The sequence below is a fragment of the Carassius auratus genome, chromosome 5 (assembly GCF_003368295.1).
Source record: "Carassius auratus strain Wakin chromosome 5, ASM336829v1, whole genome shotgun sequence".
NCBI lineage: Eukaryota > Metazoa > Chordata > Actinopteri > Cypriniformes > Cyprinidae > Carassius > Carassius auratus.
The window spans coordinates 24,935,856-24,953,580 of record NC_039247.1 but is presented as its reverse complement, the minus strand read 5'-3'; the positions used below and the strand labels follow the sequence as shown (position 1 = coordinate 24,953,580).

Below are 17,725 nucleotides of genomic sequence, written 5' to 3'. Positions count from 1 at the left end.
TGTTTTTACACCAATATTTTTTCAATATCTTATATTACTTCTTTCTCCTTATATATTCACACACACAAACACACAATTAAAATGTCAAGGTGCAGTTTGCCTAGATTTTTCCCCCACTGAAAATAATAGTTTAGCAATGCTTGGTAAATAATGGTCAATTTGTCTTTTTTTTTTTTTCTTTCTTTTTTTTTTTTTATTCATGGAACAAATTGAAGACATTCTGAACAGTACTGTAAAACGAATAATTGCATCTAAAATAAAAAGTTATAAAAATAAATAAATATATAAAAAGTACACACATTTATTTTAGTTACAAAAAAAAAATCATTACTACTTTAAAACAATAAGTGATTTCACAGATGTAATAGGAAAAGGAGACATTAATCATATACCATTTACCTAAATCCTCAATGCAATCACATAACTACAGAGACTCACATCTGCTTTTAAAAACATGAATTTGCTTTCTATGTACCAGCACTCAGACGACTTTTCTGCTGTGCAGGTAACATTATGGATAAATGCCTCAGTGCTTTTATAATTCGCGTTGAAGACCCGTTATACTTCAAGCGACAAAACGAAATATTTAAAAAGCTGTTGCAGGCCACTTCTTCATTTCATCCTACCACAGTATCATACAGAAAAACGCGGGTGTGGTAAATATTTACCATCACAGTGTTTAATAGTGTTCTGTGTGTGCACCCACCATATCGCTCCTAATCTCCTGACCTACTGGCTAGCGAAACAGAAGTTTAACACATTATAAGGAAATACGTCGTCAAATTCATGTATAAGGAGGATACAAATGGTTCTTTATAGTGAAAAAAAAAACTTCACTGAAAGCTTCTTTGGGACCCAAAAATGCTCCTTCTATGGTGTTGTTGCAACCCTTTTATTTTTAATAGTGCACATCAGCAGACTTTAGTTTCCTAAAGCTTTAGTGTACTCTCTCACTGACTAAGTGAAGAAAGCTTCCCTGCTTTGTGCCTGACAAGATGACGAGACCTCGAACTCTAGCCTTACAAGCCCCAAGTTGTGTTTATTTCCCTGGTTTTCACCGCCAGAGCTGTGCATCCTTCAGAGAAAGATGTGCCAGTAAACAGGGTAAATAATAGAGTATTCGGTGAATCTCTATAAGACTGTGAGCATATCTTCTGCAACTCTTTGGTAATCTTGCCTTGTGGCGGCCTAATAGACATACATGTTTCATCTTCTGGCATGCCTTGAACTTTCAGCCTGTCTCTTGCCTTTTTTCATGGCCCTCTTCAACATTTTGGTGAACTCCAGCAGAACAGTGTGTCTATTGCAGAGGAGTCATGGAAATAAACGTAACTTTCTAATGTGGCTTAGAAGAGGAGTTGACACGTTAAAGTCTCAGGGCACAATTATTGTAAACAATGAGTATTTCCTTAATAATTTTACAAACAAATGTGATTTTCAAATTAAATTTCTGTTAGATTCTGCCTGTACTGTATCATTAGTATGGTACCGCCTCGTGGTTATTATCCATAAATATTCAATAGCTGTCCTTAAATTCAATAAATATTAATGGAAAGAGATCGGCTCAGCATTACCCACCTTCAAAATATACCCATATATAGTACTACTGTTTGCTCCTCCGCAGCAAATGGCTTCACATTGTACCGTTGCAGCCTTGAGAGACAGACAGACCAGAATTGGAAAAATGTGTAACAGCAGAAACATGTTATTTGATTTTCAATGAGCCATGCCACAGTGACCAGAGGCCATAACATGGGAATAAAAATGTATGCTACATGAAACTAATAGAGCAATCAAAATACCCTGAAAATACTAAAACAACTGCCTTGTACTGTAGATAGTTTACAGATGCTACTTGTTTTGATATTTTGCATCAAATTGCATTGGATATTCAAGTGTGAATTGAGTGTTCAAATGCATTTGGGGCCAAATCACTGACATGTTTCACTAAAAACGTTGTTTGAACTCACAGTTAAATCATGTATTATTATTATCATCATTATTAATGAGGACAAAATGCATAATGTATTTTTAAATCCAGTGTTTTGTTTGGAGGGAAGGCTATTAAAAGGCATTTTTGTGCATGCTATTTCAGTGCAAACCTCTATGCTTTAAAGGCTGGTTTATAAATCTCCATCTGGCTTAAAGAAAAAGTTGACCCAAAAATGAAAATTTGCAGAAAATGTACTCACCCCAGGCCATCCAAGATGCAGATGAGTTTGTTTCCTTATCGAAACAGATTTGGATAAATTCAGCATTACATCATTGCTCACCAATGAATACCCTGCAGTGAATGGGTGCCGTCAGAATGAGAGACTGAACATCTTATAAAAACATCGCAATAATCCACAATAATACAGTGTTCCTGTAGCTCAACTGGTAGAGTGCTAGCAAGCAAGCAAGCGCAAGGTTGGGGGTTCGATTCCCCGGGAACACATGATATGTAAAAATTGATAGCCTGAATGCACTGTAAGTTGCTTTGGATAAAAGTGTCTGCTAAATGCATAAATTTAATTTTTAATTTAATTTTAAATTTAAGCACGTGGAGCAAGTACATACGGTGAAGCAAAAATATCCATTTTTTGAAACAAATAATCCATAACGAGTCTTCCAAACGTGAAAGAGTCAAAGTTTGAATTTAAAAATGTCTTAATAATAAATTTGTTTCTTACAAACATGCAGATTTTCACTTAATAAGATGTTAATTGATGGACTGAAGTAGTCTTGATTACTTGTGGATTATAATACAAATAAATTTATCAGATGTTTGATCACCTGTCGGCACCCATTTACTGCAGAGGATGCATTGATGAACAAGTGATCTAATGCTAAAAACTTCCAAATCTGTTCTGTTGAAGAAACTAACTCCTCTATATCTTGGATAGTATCAGTGAGAAACAAACACAAATTGATACCTTATTTTGGGAGGGGGGTTGGGTGAACTATATCACATTCACTGTTGTTATTGTCATGGGCTGAAACATTTCCCCAAACAGATTTCGCTCAAGTTGATCATGCAGATTCACTCCAGTAAACATTTAGGGAAGCAATGAAAAAAGAATGCAGATAGCATATGCAACTAATATCAACACAATTCCTAATGGTTGTGTTTTTCTGTTTATTTCATAAAGGAGTAAAATGGTTCAGTGTTGTAAAAAAAAAAAAAAAAACACTTACCACATTCAACCTGAAAAAGATAGATTGAAAAAAGTTCAAAATCAGCAAACATTAATAAACTCCTCGGTTTATCTGATCTGAAAAGCCTCACTCCCTAAATGCTAAACATAGTAATAACCTGATTTTTTTCTCTCTCTCTCTCTCAGTAAATGCTTTAAACACCCGATCCAGAAACTCTGAAAGATGAAATGCCCTCCAGACTAAATTCTGCCACTGAAAAATGTAGACCAATAAAAAAAGTGAAGTGGACCCATTTCTTACAGCGGTGCCATAAAATCCAGATTGGACTGACCCACTTCAGGAGTGTACATCACCACTGGGTTTACATTTTGACTGAGAGGAAGTGGTCTGACAGCCACTCAATGACATAGTTTTTAAGCTGAGAGGAAATACTTCTCCCCCGCTTGACCACCTGCGGTAAAAAGAGGCCACACTACCGTAAGTGCTCCTGTTGCAGTGGGAGGCTTGTGCCATGGACAAATGATTGGGACAGGAAGTAGCACTCATGTGCCACACAGTCACCTGTCAGTCGTCCTGCACGCCAGGGGGAAGGCATGTTGACTCCTTTGCACCTGGAGAAATGCTTGAATAAGAGCACAGCCAGACCGTAATGGACAAAGAGCTCTTATTTGTACTGCTTTATTTAACATCACGTTACTTTAATTGTTTAGAGTCAGTGTAATCATTGTGAAATTGGGCTCTTTGAAATGCCATTTCTTAAGATGCTATTTTTTTCTGATGACGCTGTCTTGTTTACAGACAAAGTCTGCATTGATTTAGACTTCGAATGTCCTTCTGTCATTCTAACTGTGCTGTTCAAACACAAAGTGAAGAATGATTTCCATGCTGTTTATGATGGCTCTGCACTTGCATAACAATAGCAGCTCTCGTAGGGTGCCATTATGCTACCAGAATACATTTGGACAAGTCCTGGAAACTAAAGAACATGTACAAACCAACAATTCACATTTCAACAACAGTGCTAGAAATTACGCTTACAACTACTGAGCTGTTCAATATGTGACTATACTATAAATTCTCTGTAAAAAAGTACAAACTATTCTCATTTAAATATTTAATTTTCATTCAGATTTTGCTGAGATAAGTGTGTCTTAAAAATGTTATATCATAAAATATTTTCCTCTGAAGTACACTCACAATGCTAATTCTGTTTTGTAGAATTTAGCTTTTCATGATCACCCTCCCTTTTAACTTTAAAAACAGGCAGTTTTTTACTGACTTGCTCTTAAGAAACGCCTCTTTGCATGATGTGGAATCATAAGTTACAGTTTTCTGCCCGGGGTGCAGCTTTGTTGATGGGTCAAATATAGTTTTTAACTTTTGTATTATCTCAATATCAGCTTCTTCCCAAAAGTTTCCCTTTTTTATCATAAAATACCATAATAGGTTTGCAGATATTTCGGAATCATGCTATGTTCATACTTTATTCTCCAAAAAACAAGTTTTTCTTTGAAATTTGCATTCTGTGTTAGAACGTCTGTTTTACATGCATGTTTGCTTGTTCATAAGACAATTAGGTAACACTTTATTTTGATAGTCCACTTTAGACATTCTACTAGCAGTAAGTAACTTTGCAACTACATGTCAACTAGCAGTTAGTAGAGTCTTAGCAGACTGTCTGCTTAATATCTTCTAACACTTTCTTTGTCAACTAACTGTCAACTTATACTAAGCCTAAACCTACCCCTAACACTAACCCTAAACCTACCCTAACAGTCTACTCTGAGAGTTAGTAGACATGTAGTTCCAAATTTCTGAGATTTAGTTGATATGTAGTTGACATGTAGCTGCAAAGTAACTTATAGTCAGTATAATGTCTAAAGTGGACTATCGAAATAAAGTGTTACCGACAATTATGCTTAATAAGCCGAAAATGCACTTGGTCATGTAAATGTAGTAACCCGTTGTCTTTTATCAGGGTCATAAACAGCATAAGCATAAATCGGTCACAACAGGTAGTTTTTCATGACTCAGAAAATGATAAAAATGTTTTCTCATCTCGCGCAGCAGAAGTAGAAGTGATTCAGTCACAATGCTGCGTTTATAACTGCATGAGAGGATAATATACAAGCTGTTAGCTTCCCAACATGTTGCAAGTTGACATGTTGCAAATCTGATATTTGTGAGTTATCAGCTAACTGGTGTGCATGTAAACCTGCTCAGTGTAAATTGATGAGTTCTTGTCTTTTAATTTTTTTTGTCCCAGTTCATTTGCTGGCTTCCAAGGCAGCAACATTCTGTGTTTTTGTGCATTGGCAACCCAAGGATTTGAAATATTATTGGATAAACTTCAATGGGTGGAATCTCACAGATCAAAACAAAAGCAGACGTTCCGACACAGAATGCAAATTTAAAAAAAAAAATGTTGTTTTTTGGAGAATAAATTATTAATTTGGTATGATTACGAAATATCTGCAAACTTAACATGGTATTTTATGCTATAACACAGTCAAACAATTGCATACAGCTCATTTAAAAGATCAAATTGGATTCCTCATAATGTGACCCCTTTAACATGAAGTGGGCAACTGCTCCTCTGCAATCATCTATGGCCGTTTTCAGCTCAATCTAAGAGTGTTTGACTGATGGTGGGATGTATGAAGGTCTGAAGCAATCCACTCCCTATTGTGACACAGCTCTCAAAGAGGCAATTTGGGCCTGATAAAAAGCAGCCTTTCTCAGCTCTCATCCTTTCTACAGTTGCTTCAGCAGTGTGAGCTCCATGCACCCTCTGACGAGCCAGACACGCAATTTATGTCACCGCTCCAATCTGGGATTATTTATATGTTTTGCTTGTTTTTGATGGTGTGCAGTTTTATTTTCTAATTATAACGTGTTAACTTGGAGCCTATGCGATCTGAGAAGTCCACACCATTGCTTGCCAGTCATCCCAGCCTTGCTCGGATGCATTTGATTTACATAACCACCTACCTGTCAGCACGTCGAATTGGCAGGAAATTAACTGATAATTATTCGAGGGGGGAGGAGGGCATTAGAGGGAAGAGGGAACTCTGTTTAAGATGCGATAATTGATCTGACTGCCCCGGGCTCTATACCTGTCCCTGCCTAAATTCATTAAAATCAATAACAGTACTTTCAGCTGCACTCTCACACCCTGCCCTAACATATTTTAGTCAGCGTTTAGCACCATTACGAGAGACGACAATAAATAAACTGCTAAGTAGAAGAGTAGCCACTTATTTCTCAGCCATGTTCACTTCACTGCATTACAAATTATTATTATTGTGATGGTGTGATTTTGATATACAGTCCAAACAACTGGGAAATATATATATTTTTATTAACTGAATGAATGAATGCATGAATGAATGAATGAATGAATGAATGAATGAATTTAGCGAATTCCCAAAACCTTCTGTTTATTCCCAGGTATAAATACATTTTTAATGTGAGAAATCTCAGAAAGGGAAGCACTGATAATAAAATTATGGCCAATACCAGTAAGCTGATAATTATTTTCATGCTCTGATGATAAACAATTATTTTAAAAGCTTTAGCTATTCCAACATTATAATGCACAGTATGAACATTTGATATTAACTTTGACCATTAGAGACACTAGCACAAAATTAGCACAAAATTTCACCTTTTAAATGATTTTTGTCAGCACTCAAAAAATACATTTATTAGAATCCAACAACATGCTGTTTATCCACTCCACCACCCAAAATAAACAATAAAAGCCTTAGTGAGCGTTAAATAATTTTAAATGTAAAATTTTAATGTAAAAAATAGGAAAATTAGCATATTACGTGTCCAATATCAATCAATAAATTAAAATAAAAAAATACCAGATACGCAATATGGTATAGATATATTATCCATCCCTAGTCTCAGACTTTTAGTATCCAAAAACCACAAATTTCCTCACTTCCCTCCTAGTGACACATTTTTGGTAAATATTTAGGAAAGTTTGTGATATGCTGAAACTACTTGACAAGTACCATTCATATTGAGACTGATGTGTGGACGAATTAACGAGGAGGCCATTATTTCCTATTCCCATTGCTATATGGCCAATAATCTAGCAACAGTTATGCATCTGGCACAACACCCATCTGATCCCATTATGATGGTTTATTTAGCTGTTTTTTTTTTTTTCAGTTCAGCTGTATTTTTCACGAAGAAGAAAAACAATGGTCAGCAAAAATCTTGCACCATCTCCATGGAAACAAGCAGTGCAGCAAACCAGGTAAAGCTGTCTATGTACGGAACTAAACCACAGCCGAACTCAAGGACTTTTGACAGGAATATTCACTCCTGGTAAAATGTATTTTGTAGTGTTTCTCTACTGTATGCACAGAGAAGGCATAGCATTATTATAATCTGGATTCATCAAGCAATGACTAAACTTAACTGCAGTCTTGCAAACTCCACGCAGTACTGCATTACAATTCATCTTTGTGCCGCTTTCACCTCTAACAGTTACTTAGTCCTATAAGCTCGCTAAAAACTGCTCCAAGCTGTACTGATGTGTAAACAGAAGACTGAGCGTTGGTTAGGTTAACTGGCATAGTAATGAGTCACTGCTAGTCTCTCTGCCCAGCGGATTCTGAGTTTAAGCAGATACTCATGAGTAAAACTGTGTTGTACAAACACTGGCTCTGGGGGTGAATTAATTATATATCATTGCTGTCACCTGTTTAAATAAAAACAGCCTCTCAGCTTGTGCTGGTAAATGTTTGGACCAGATCTTTACAGCAGAACTGTGGGCATCACAGGATTATTGTTCAAGTTAGATCTGTATGGGAATGGAAATTGTAGTGGTTGGGCAGGAAATACATAAAGCAGTCAAGCCAAACCAAGTTTCTTGTGTTTGGTTAACCAGGATTGCTGGACAGGGACTATGAATTTCATTCCAGTGACTGATTTGCTCATGCTAACTCTCTGTTTGTCCAGCCACTAGATGACTCAGTTTTGAGAATACAAATTTCAAGTCTGTGTGTTGTAGAAGTGAGCTTTTGCCTCTTAATATAAAACAGTTGAAAGTTACAGGATTTGTTTTTCTTAGATACAGTCTGAGAATGAGGAGATAGACCATTCATGGAAAGGTAGGTACTGCCTTTCAATTTATTTGATAGACTGATTGATTTTTACTTGATCAGAAAAATCCAGCTTTGGTGAGCATAGAAAACAAACAAACAAACTTAATCATTTTGAACCCAAACTTTTGTATATTGGTGTATTAGAGCTTGGCTAAACTTGTCACCCACATGGGCACCACAACACATCATATGCTTCGGCGCAACAGCTCTGCCACTAATTTCTACTTCACTCTTCTCACCTTTCATGAATGACATGGCTCTCAACTTTGCTCTGCTTTGTTTCATATGTGTAACCTTGTTGAACACAACAAGGCCAAGCCAGACTCTGGTCCCAGTGTGTCACCAGTTAGCACTCCTTGAATAAACACTTTTAATGGGTTTGTGGCCGCAGAGCCTTGGATAAGAGCAGGCCGGAGGATTGGACTGCTTTCCCAGTTTTGTACAGCGAGATGTCTGAGTTCCCTGCAGACGGCCCTTCTCTCATAATGTTATTTTTCCCCTGTGTTGGTACCGCAGACGGCTCTTTAGAGGAGAAACACCTGCACGTCGTTCCGCTCTGCTCCGTTGCACTTTCAGCAGCAAGCGCAATCACTCAGACAGCCTGTTAACATACATTCCCCATTGCCTCTTCAAGTGCTGTTGCAGGAAAAACACGGATGTACACCACAGATTTCACTCTCTGGCTCAGAGCAGACAGCTATCTTTAAGTGCTACATTTGTTTTCTTTCCATGAAATCCCTTTCTTCCATCTCAGAAAATGAGCATAGACCAGTGGAAAAAGTCAAGCTGGCATCTTGTATTGTGATAACAGCCGAATATCAACAAAGAGCTTTTCACTTCCAGCTAAATTCAGAAGTTACTCTCCCTGTCTACATTTAAAGGAATACTTCCCCCTAAAATGACAACTCACCCTAAGGCCATCCAAGATTTAAATAAGTTTGTTTCTTAAAAAAAAAAAAAAAAAGATTTTCTCTGCAATTGATTCTCTATTGAATGGGTGCCATCAGAATGAGAGTAAAAACTTCATCAACGAAGGCCTGAGGGTGAATACACCTTCAGCCAATTTTCATTTTTAAAGTGACAGCTGTCAGGCCACTGAATTATAATGGTCAAATAAAAGCCAGCAGACTTTTTGCAGCAATTTAGTAACATAAACATGCCTTACCATGCACTTCAGAGTGTTTGCATGAAACACACCGGCTATAAAAAGAGCATACAGCATCTGCTGCAACTGCTTTTCTGACTTTGATTAGGAGGCCATGAAATGAAGCGTAACTGTTTGACTCGACACCAGGCGTATTGATCTAAACAACTGGGAAACAGATCGGGAAACCGTCAGCACCATGGCAACACTGTGACATGCCACAAGACAATGTTAGTAAATCAGTGCTGTCTGTGGGCTGAACTTTATTGAATTAGACTTCCTAGCTTGTAATATTTCATTTTAATCATTATTTATGGAAGGAGCCTTACTGTGATTGTGTTTCATGCCAGATATCTTTTGGCAAATGGCACATTCACAATGACTTGCAAAGCAATGTTTAATCATTTTTGCCTCGGCTACATTAAAGGAAGTTATATTTAAGCAATAAGATACTGAAAGGCCTCGAGTGCCATGTGACTTTGGTAAAAATGGTTTCTATATATTAAAAATATCAAGAACACACATTTTCATTAAAAGATTATTTTATCCTGTAAATGCATTAGGTCATCTATCCTTATAGTAGATACAGTTTCAGACAAAATTGACTGCTGCAATTCAACAAACATATCAGTCTTGCTGTGCGATCAACACTGTAATTTGGCGAACAGCTGAACACATCATAATTGTTAATATATCATGAATTGTTATTTGTATTGACCAGTCAGAAGCCAGGACCAGAAATATATACTTTAATATATATATATTGTATTGACAAATCAGCATACAGGACCCCAACTATCTGTTTTATAATATGTAATGTCCAGTCAGCATCCAAAACCAGAACTACCCTTTTTTTATAATATTCCATTCTGAGCAATCAGCATCCAGAAACATAACTATCCACTTTTTTTAGGTATTCAATATTAACCAATCAGAATACAGAAACATAACGTCTGTTTTCAAATATTTATTATTGACCAGTAATCATCCAGGACTAGAACTATGCATTTATAATACATTGGATTGACCAGTCAGCATCCAGGACGATAATTATTTGTTTTATAATATTTCATATTGATCAATCGGCATCCAGGACCAAAACTGTTTAATGATATATTCTATTAACCCATCAGCATCCAGCACCTGAACTATCCATTGTATTATATTCCTCAGTGATCGTTTTAGAACAAATATATGTTTTAAAATATAATGTACTGACCAATCAGCATCCAAGTCTAGAACTACGCATTTGATAATACAATGTATTGTATAATAATCTGTATAGACTGCATGTACAACCAAAACTATCTTTTTATGATATATCTTATTAACCAATCATCATCCAGGACCGGAACTATCTATTTAATTATATATATTATAATTATTATTTTACAACAGCTTTGTTTCATAATATATTGAACTGACCAATCTTCTGCACCCAGTATCAGAACTATCCATTTTAATGACATTATTAAATAGCTAATTCTTGGGTTATCATATTTTCCAGCACATTTGTATTATTTGCATGAAATAACAGCATGAGTGAGGTGAAAAGAGAGAAGCGAGAGAGATAGAGTTGTGTGTGAGAGAGAGAGTGTGTGTGTGTGTTTGTGTGCTTGTTGTGTGTGTTAGTCAGCCACTTAGCCTGTGGTAATTACTATCTCAGCATGTTAAATGATCACTATAGACGCAAGTGCTACTGCAGCCCACCGGACACGCCAAAAATGGGCTTCTGTGTAACTACTTCCCCTGTTCTCAGTAGGAGTCAAATCAAGCAGGCAAATTTATTTACTGATGAATAGCCATAGGACTCACAGCTGCTGCTCTGGGGTGAAGAAGATGCATCTGCTACTACTGGATTGTCACAGCGGAGAGTGTTTTCCAGAATGAGCTAAAGTGAGCTTTGAGTGACATGGATTCGACCCGTTGTGCGTGAGCTCTGATGGTAGGGAACAGATTTACTTACGCAGGTTGTTTCCTGTTGCTCTGGCCTGCATGTTCTCGTAGTGTTGTCCATGCACCACCAAGCTCTCCTCTCTCTCCACATCTTCTCCTGGAGCTGTCTGGCGCATCACCTGGGCCAGTGCTCTGTAGAGAAAGGCTTTATTTACTCATCTTACCAAAAACTGTCAATTCATGTAGAGCAATTCGATGCATGTTTATACTGACATTTCCTCATCAAAATGATGAGTCATGAATATTTGTCTGATTTCTTATTAAATAAAATCTGTACATTTTGAAAACCCTGTGCTGTGGATAATTTCCAGTTCCTGGTAAAAAAAAAAAAAAAACTGGATTTTTTTACAAATTGGTTGTAAATCTAAACACTATTCTTTATATGACCAAATCTTAGATTCAGTCTGTTTTATTAGAACTAATAGGTCACATTGATCTGAGCTTATGCACCTTAGTTTGTGAGTGAAAATGGCCTAAATCATCCCCAAATTATGCTTCACTTCATTTATTGGATAGTTTTGGAAATGTTCCCTCAAAGTCTTAGAAGCGTAAGCTCAGATCAATGAGGTGTATCATCAACCATTTTTAAAAAGTAATTCAAAAACGGTGCTATTTGAAAGAAAACAAGTTGATAAAAAAGAAAAATACCAAGCTTTGGTCATAATATACAGTAGCATAATTTAAAAAGAAAAAAGTATAAGCAAATGATGTAGGCCATTCATTCAACTAGCATTTTCAGAAAATAAATAAATAAATAAAAATCCTCTCTTGGTCAAAAAGACTAAAAAAAAACAACTTGAGGGTTAAATTGTGTATATCTTGTGTATATTTGTATTTGTTCACATTTAAGAGCGTACTGTCAAATGTTTGATCTAAGAGACATTGTCTAAAAGTTACAAAACCTTTATTTGGGATTCACAACCCAACCGTATGTACATAAAACTGAGAAATTAATTCACCTTTTTTTTTAGAGATACATTAAACTAACATGAAAATGGTGCAAGTCGGCATGGTGCAATATTCAAAAGGCACTTGATTAAAAGGGTGTACATGGCGGGTTCTGGGTGGGATTCATGGCCCATATGAGTTTTGATTACGTGTGCGGGTTAGTCCGAATAGAATGAAAGGTCAGTGCACAAACAGAATGTCCTTGAAATATTAGCGTCATTAGACACAGATCAGTGTCCATTATCCTACTACTGTCACGGACACCTCTCTACTGATGTTTAGATGAGTGAATGTACGAGAGTGTTCGCTTCTTTGGAGTAGAAGCTTTTACAGACAAAATCTGTGCCTCACCATGGAGATAATTAGAGACTTACGGAGATGTTGATGAATGTTTAAAACACTGCTGATCAACAGATGGTTTAGACGTGAATGCTAATCGCTAGTTTTTGTAGTGCATCTGCTTTCAGCTCTCTCTGATTATCTGCACTTTATCTTGATTCTTCAGGGGGAAACATGTCTCGTATTTAGTTATTAGTTATTAAAAGAAAGAAAACCTTTTCATCTTGATTTGAATGAAGATTACTTTATACATTACACCACTTAAGAAGGCCTACTAAACCTTGAACCTCAAATAAATACCTGTCTATGAAACTAAAGGAGCATTTCCCGTACTTCTGTACATGTCACTGTTGTCGACTGCCTGAGTGATAAATAGATCAACAGGAAAATGAAGCCAGTCGAAGTTCCGAAAAACTAGCACAAGGTCATGGTGATAGATAGAGTTGTGTCAGTGTAATCCTTGAAATCCTCGAGCTACGCTGAATGACATCCCAGAGGAAAACTGTCAAGTCTAGATCTTGCTGATAGCTCAGAAGACATAAGCATTCTCAGTTCTATTTCATATTGATAGCAATGTAAATAAACAAAACAAAAAAATAATCTTATTGATATCAATGTAAATAAACAAAACAAACTACTCTTATTAGGCCAGAATAAAATAGATACAAATTAGGTCACTGTAGACCTATATTGAGATTGCTGGGCTATAAAATCAGTAAACAGCATATCTCTAAATATCTCAGGAAGGCTGTATTGACAAATAGTTGAGGTCATAATGAAGCATTTAATTGCAGACTTTTGATATCTTGCAAATGGCAGAACTGTTTGTGACGTTATAAGATCTTTTCAAAAACTCTGGAGTAGAAACAAGCAAGTGACAGACAGTAAGTAAACATCCCCATTTGCTCTTTGTCATATCGCATTGTTGTCTACACATTATTGAGATATTAAAGAGGTCTCATTAGTATATTTCAATTCCCCTGGAATAAACTGCCTCATCTCATACAACAATTTACAACAACTTTTTGAAAGGATAAGTAAAAACAGACACAAATACATATAGAGGTGTAAAATCAGACAGATAGCCCAGCCTATTTGGTTTTGGAAAAATTCGATTTTTTTATTATTATTATTTTTATCTTACTTTCTTTCATTCCCATTGGATAAAATCAGCTCCACAACAATAACGCAGACCATTTACAATATCGTTTGAACTTCATCTTGTAAACACAAGTCACTTACCTCGACATGTTCTCTCTGTGAGGTCGATGCGCCTTCTCCAAGCCAAGTTTGGTGAATATCCCAACCAGCGCCATGATAGCAACTACTCCGCATATGATATACACAATCAAATTGGTTTTATCCTTAGTCGAATCGTGTTGGTCCATCATCTTCGGCGGTGGTCTGCCCGTCATGGACCACGGCGGGGTGTCGTAGTTTTTACAGGTGGTCTGATCTAGTCTTGAGTTTTTAAACTCGCAGCAGAACCTGAAGCCACAGGTCCCGCAACAGTACAGGTAGCTACCAGTGCGGCACACGAACGGAGGATCCCACTGACCCATCACATCATAATAGCCCCGACACCTGTCCTCCGTGTGGGGGGTCTCAGAGAGACCGTTCTCTCCGTCTCTGGAGTCGTTGGACCCCGACGCCGTCACCAAACCATCCAGGTTTTTCCCAGGTTCTCCTTCCGCGTCGCACACAAGAACTTTCATCAAAAAGTAACCCAGAAGTAAGCCAGTGCTTTTCATCCTGCGCTCTTCTCTCCTCTTCTTTGTCACTGCTGATCGGACGCTGAAAAATAGAGTTGGGTATCTTTTGTCATGAAGTGTCAGCACGCATATCTCCATCAAGAACATCACCGCCATCCGAGATGATGCTCATGTTTGAAGATACTTGAGCGCCACGGTTGGTTTATGCAGGCTTTGAAGTATGCAAATGTTTGAATATAGATGTAGATTTCTGTCGTTCCAAGTGTGGAATTGCAAAAAAACAATACAATGTTTTTTTCTATTATTTTTGCCTATCCTATTACACTCTGGTGCGTGGAGCGTCTGGAGCGCAGTGAGCTGCGCTTGAACAGAGCTCTGAGAGAGACCGAATGCGTAATGATGAGAGAGGAGGAGGGGAGAGACCCAAGTATGGGCACATGGAAGTAGAAAAATGATTGGGAGAAGGAGAGAGAGAGCGCGGGTTGTGTGTCCATCAATATTAAGTCCTGTAATTCTCACATAAAGAACATGTTGAACGTAAAATGTATGCGCAACTCATATACCGCGGATCATGCAAATTGTTCAATGTCTTTTATCGGAATCGACTTTAAAAGAAAATGTAATAAAAATGAAATAAATTCACTTTCAAAAGCTGAAGCAAATCGTTGGCTCACTTGCAAGTGAACTGAGATGGAAAGCTGTTGTTAAATTTTACCCTTAAAAGTGTTAAATCTTATTTTCAAAAAAAGTAAATAAATAAAACGTTATAATTAATAACGCACTTTATGCTGTAATGTCTGAAACCTACAGAGATTCTATTTGTTTAAAATATATACGTAGATTACCGTAACTTGTTGTTTGGGGTTTCTCTGAGAGGGTTCAGTGATTCGAATTCACTCAATAATATTTTAAATTCGTAGTGATGTTCAGTGAGCGTTCACACTGTGTTTGGCAGGGACAAAGCCACATGATAGTATTTATTTTCAAGAACAGCTGATGACTTCCAGCGACATGAGTAACAGACACCACTGAGATGAAGGATGAGCAGAATCAACTTTATGCAAATGAGCAGATACATGATGCATCGACTTCCAATGGGAGTGTAAAGTTGGACTCGAGTAGGAGTAGGAACCAGTTAAGGAAAGGTAAACTCAGGCACAGCGTTAGGCCTGCACACAATATTTATATATTGTAGTTGATATTTTAAAATCTTCCAAGAGACTGATATAAAATCAGTGTAGCATGTGTTAATCGTAAGGTGAAAGCATGTGTCTGGAGAATTTATTTTCAACAAATCATCTCTGTGCATGCTAGTTCTGAGTTTGAAGTTTTGATGGTGGTTCCATTTTAACAACATGAATGTATAAAATTTAACATTTTACATACTTGGACGATGAAATTGTGAATCGAACTGGATCAAAATATATGAGATATATTCAACTGGATTTAAATTGCATCACCACCGCCTTAATATAGTATGCTATGTTATTCAGACAGCTCAAAGTTTACACTTTTGTCACATTGTACATGTGTGTATAATCAAGTATTTAGAGATGATAGCGTATTAAATATGATATGATGTGATATGATATGATATGATCAAAGCCTCAGCTTAATTTTATCCCAAAATGGTGGATAAGATTAAATAAATTCATTAAAGTTGTTCTTTCGAGTACACTGTGATGCAGCTTAGAGAGAGCCAGTTCTATTTTCCCTAAAAATGGCTAGTGTGTTTGACCATTTGTCATAAACCTTTGTCAGGCATTTAGTGAGTAATTCTGGGAATTGTGAGCAAATGTATAATGTAGTTTGGTAGCTTTACCGAAGCTCTGCTACCTCACTAAATCAAATGTATAGTCAAAAGTCAATTTAGTTGCCAGTTACACAGTTGATAACAAAATTAAAATTCAATGCCCAGATAGGCTTACATATTTTGAGAGAGATGAGATAATATAAATCAAGTTTATTGTGTTTCATCCTGGATTAATCTCTTGTTTGGTATGGTCTGTATTTACAAAATTATATTGGTCCTTATGGCCATTTGGTACGGCAAACAAGACCTCAGCTCAGAGTAAGCTAATTATATACTGATATAGATGAACGAGCAATCTGCATTGTTTGTCTTTGAGAGGACAAATAGACCTGCCTAAGGTGCAGAGATAGTAACCTATGAAAGGAAAAAGAAGCAGTAATGCAACAAAAAACAAAACAGACTTTTGGAATATTCATGTTCTGGGCAAATTCATAAAATGTCATGAAAACAGCAGAACTGTTGCAGGAATGAGGATTATCAGAATGCACGAGTCAATGAGGCCATCCGTAAAGTACTTGAGAGACACTAAGGGATCACTTGGTCTTGTTATTGCCATGGTAACCAGGTGCATAATGGCCTAATTTCATTTTCCAGCTCCTATTGACTTATAGAGTGATTTTCAAATCATACAGAAAATGGAAAAGTGCCATCTTTAAAAAAAAAAAAAATTCTAGCCTTTTTTTCTTCTTCAACAGCCTGATGGTTAAAGTTGTGTAAAGGACAGCTAAAGCTGAATGGCGGTTTGTGCAAGACATGCACCCCATTGTTCAAAGCTGAGTACATAGTGAATTATACCAATTTTTCTGTTGTACATCTCAGGAGATTCTTTCTTCGTGGAGAACATAAATGTCTTTCAGATAGTCAAACAGATTTTAGGTTTGTCAGCTGTATTTTGTTTTCATCTAGGGGAACCAATAATTGTGTCCGACGTGTATTTAAGAAAAAAAAAAATTCATAATGATGTAACCCCCCCCCCCCCTCCTCCCATTTTAAATTCTTATTCCCCAATGAGGATTTTTATAATTGTTTAAAAAAATTTACACCACATGTGTACATTACTTGAGGATCATTATGATGTTTTTATCAGATGTTTGGACTCTCATTCGGACGGCACCCATTCACTGCAGAGGATCCATTGGTGAGCAAGTGATCAAAATAGTTCAACCAAAGAATGCAAATTTTCAGTTTTGGTTGAACTATTCCTTTTAGCTATAACCTGTTAGCGACTTTGGTAAAATAGTTCTTCTTCCATGGAAGCCAAAGTTACTGTATGGATCATATTGACAATACAATTACTAATGACAAATGTTGTATTACAGGAACAAATTTAAAAAGACATCTCCGACTTTTGGACCCCACTGTGTGTCATTCTCACAACTCCACAACCGGCTTAGTCATTTGCATCCTCAGATATTGTTCATTTTTGAACTCCTCTGTTATCACCATCACAACGAGGGGCCTTGATCATGCATAAGCTTATACAAAGTTTGTCATAGATCATTTATTTTTAGAGCGGTGTTAATCTGGAATTTTGACAGTGTTTTGAAAG

The 17,725-nt window shown here is 36.8% G+C and overlaps 1 protein-coding gene across 2 annotated transcripts in view; it reads right to left on the bottom strand.

The window, feature by feature from the left end:
• The window catches only part of shisa9b (shisa family member 9b), a 29,672-nt gene extending 14,892 nt beyond the window's left edge, over positions 1-14,780 (bottom strand). Inside the window, exons 1-2 of one of the 2 annotated variants that reach the window (XM_026254413.1) lie at positions 13,894-14,780; positions 11,375-11,496 (exon numbers count right to left, since the gene is read on the bottom strand). In XM_026254413.1, coding sequence (XP_026110198.1) covers positions 11,375-11,496; positions 13,894-14,519 — 748 coding nt within the window. In that variant the 5' untranslated portion in view covers positions 14,520-14,780. The remainder of the gene's footprint in view (positions 1-11,374; positions 11,497-13,893) is intronic. The other variant, XM_026254412.1, reaches the window with a different exon arrangement.
• Between the last annotated feature and the right edge of the window lie 2,945 nt (positions 14,781-17,725).